We start from the raw sequence: 1,008 nt of genomic DNA, 5'->3' as shown, positions 1-1,008 counted from the left end.
AGGGGAAACACTGCATGGTACACTTCTGATCCATCAAACTCACACAAAAAATGACAACAAAACAAAATCAGATTGGTAATTTGCAGAGAGAACACTGCAGCCATTCTTTGACCTTCTCTCAGTCTTGGTAAGAACAGCACTGAGATGCAGATCAGGAAGCCAGAAAGTGTGTGTGTAAGGATACTTGAGCAGACAGACAGATACAGTATATCAGACCTGATGTCAAATTCGAATCTGCTTATGTGCAATACAGCATGTAATTATGTGTGCAGACTGAGCTAAATTATTGAAAGTGAAAGAGGTTAACTTGTGAAGAGAGGAGAGAAGAAGAGGAGAGGGATATAAGATGATCATGAGACAAGGGCTTCTCTATTTTTAGATTTGGCTTTCAGTATAATATACAAATTGTTCACGGAAAAAGGAAAGGTTTTTATATAAAAAATGCACTAATTGTTGTCTTTTTGTTTTGCTTACAGTACCTGTACAGCTTGAGGATGAGGGTCCCGTACATGATGCCGAATCCCAGGAGGCGAACCCACCTCAGCAGGATACACAGGAGCACCCCAGGATTAAAGTACAGGATCATCACCTGCAAAGAGCAACAGCACAGCTGGCCTAAATAACACACACAAACACACACTGGGATGCAATTTTGTGTTCTTACAAATGCAGAGTCACACATATTAGCCTCATCTCATGTTCATCATAAATAAATAAATAAATAAATAAATAAATAAATAAATAAATAAATAAATGAGGATGCTGCAGGCAGCTCTACCTCCACAGCTCACACAGACTCCATGCAATATCTCAACTTCGAGTCTAGTTTTCAGTATTGAGGTGTATATTTGCAGGGATGTCTTGACTCATCCCTTTCTGAGTTCTGTAATAAAGTCTTGAATTTAGAGATGGTTCATAAGTTGTTGGCTCACCGTTTTTCTGCCCAATGTGAACCTTTTTACTGCTCCAGAGAAACAACTCTCACATGTGGAACTATAAAAATCAGTG

General features: G+C 39.0%; 1 protein-coding gene across 1 annotated transcript in view; it reads right to left on the bottom strand.

Moving 5' to 3' along the window:
* LOC106526799 (probable G-protein coupled receptor 158) overlaps positions 1-589 on the bottom strand; it is a gene marked incomplete at its 5' end in the record, with an annotated part of 25,264 nt that extends 24,675 nt beyond the window's left edge. Inside the window, 1 exon segment of the mRNA XM_014021483.1 lies at positions 480-589. Within this exon segment, the coding sequence (XP_013876937.1) occupies positions 480-589 (110 nt within the window).
* Between the last annotated feature and the right edge of the window lie 419 nt (positions 590-1,008).

This window comes from Austrofundulus limnaeus, unplaced genomic scaffold, assembly GCF_001266775.1.
Source record: "Austrofundulus limnaeus strain Quisiro unplaced genomic scaffold, Austrofundulus_limnaeus-1.0 Scaffold294, whole genome shotgun sequence".
Lineage (NCBI taxonomy): Eukaryota > Metazoa > Chordata > Actinopteri > Cyprinodontiformes > Rivulidae > Austrofundulus > Austrofundulus limnaeus.
The sequence above is the reverse complement of the archived record's forward strand: the minus strand, read 5'-3'. Positions and strand labels throughout refer to the sequence as shown.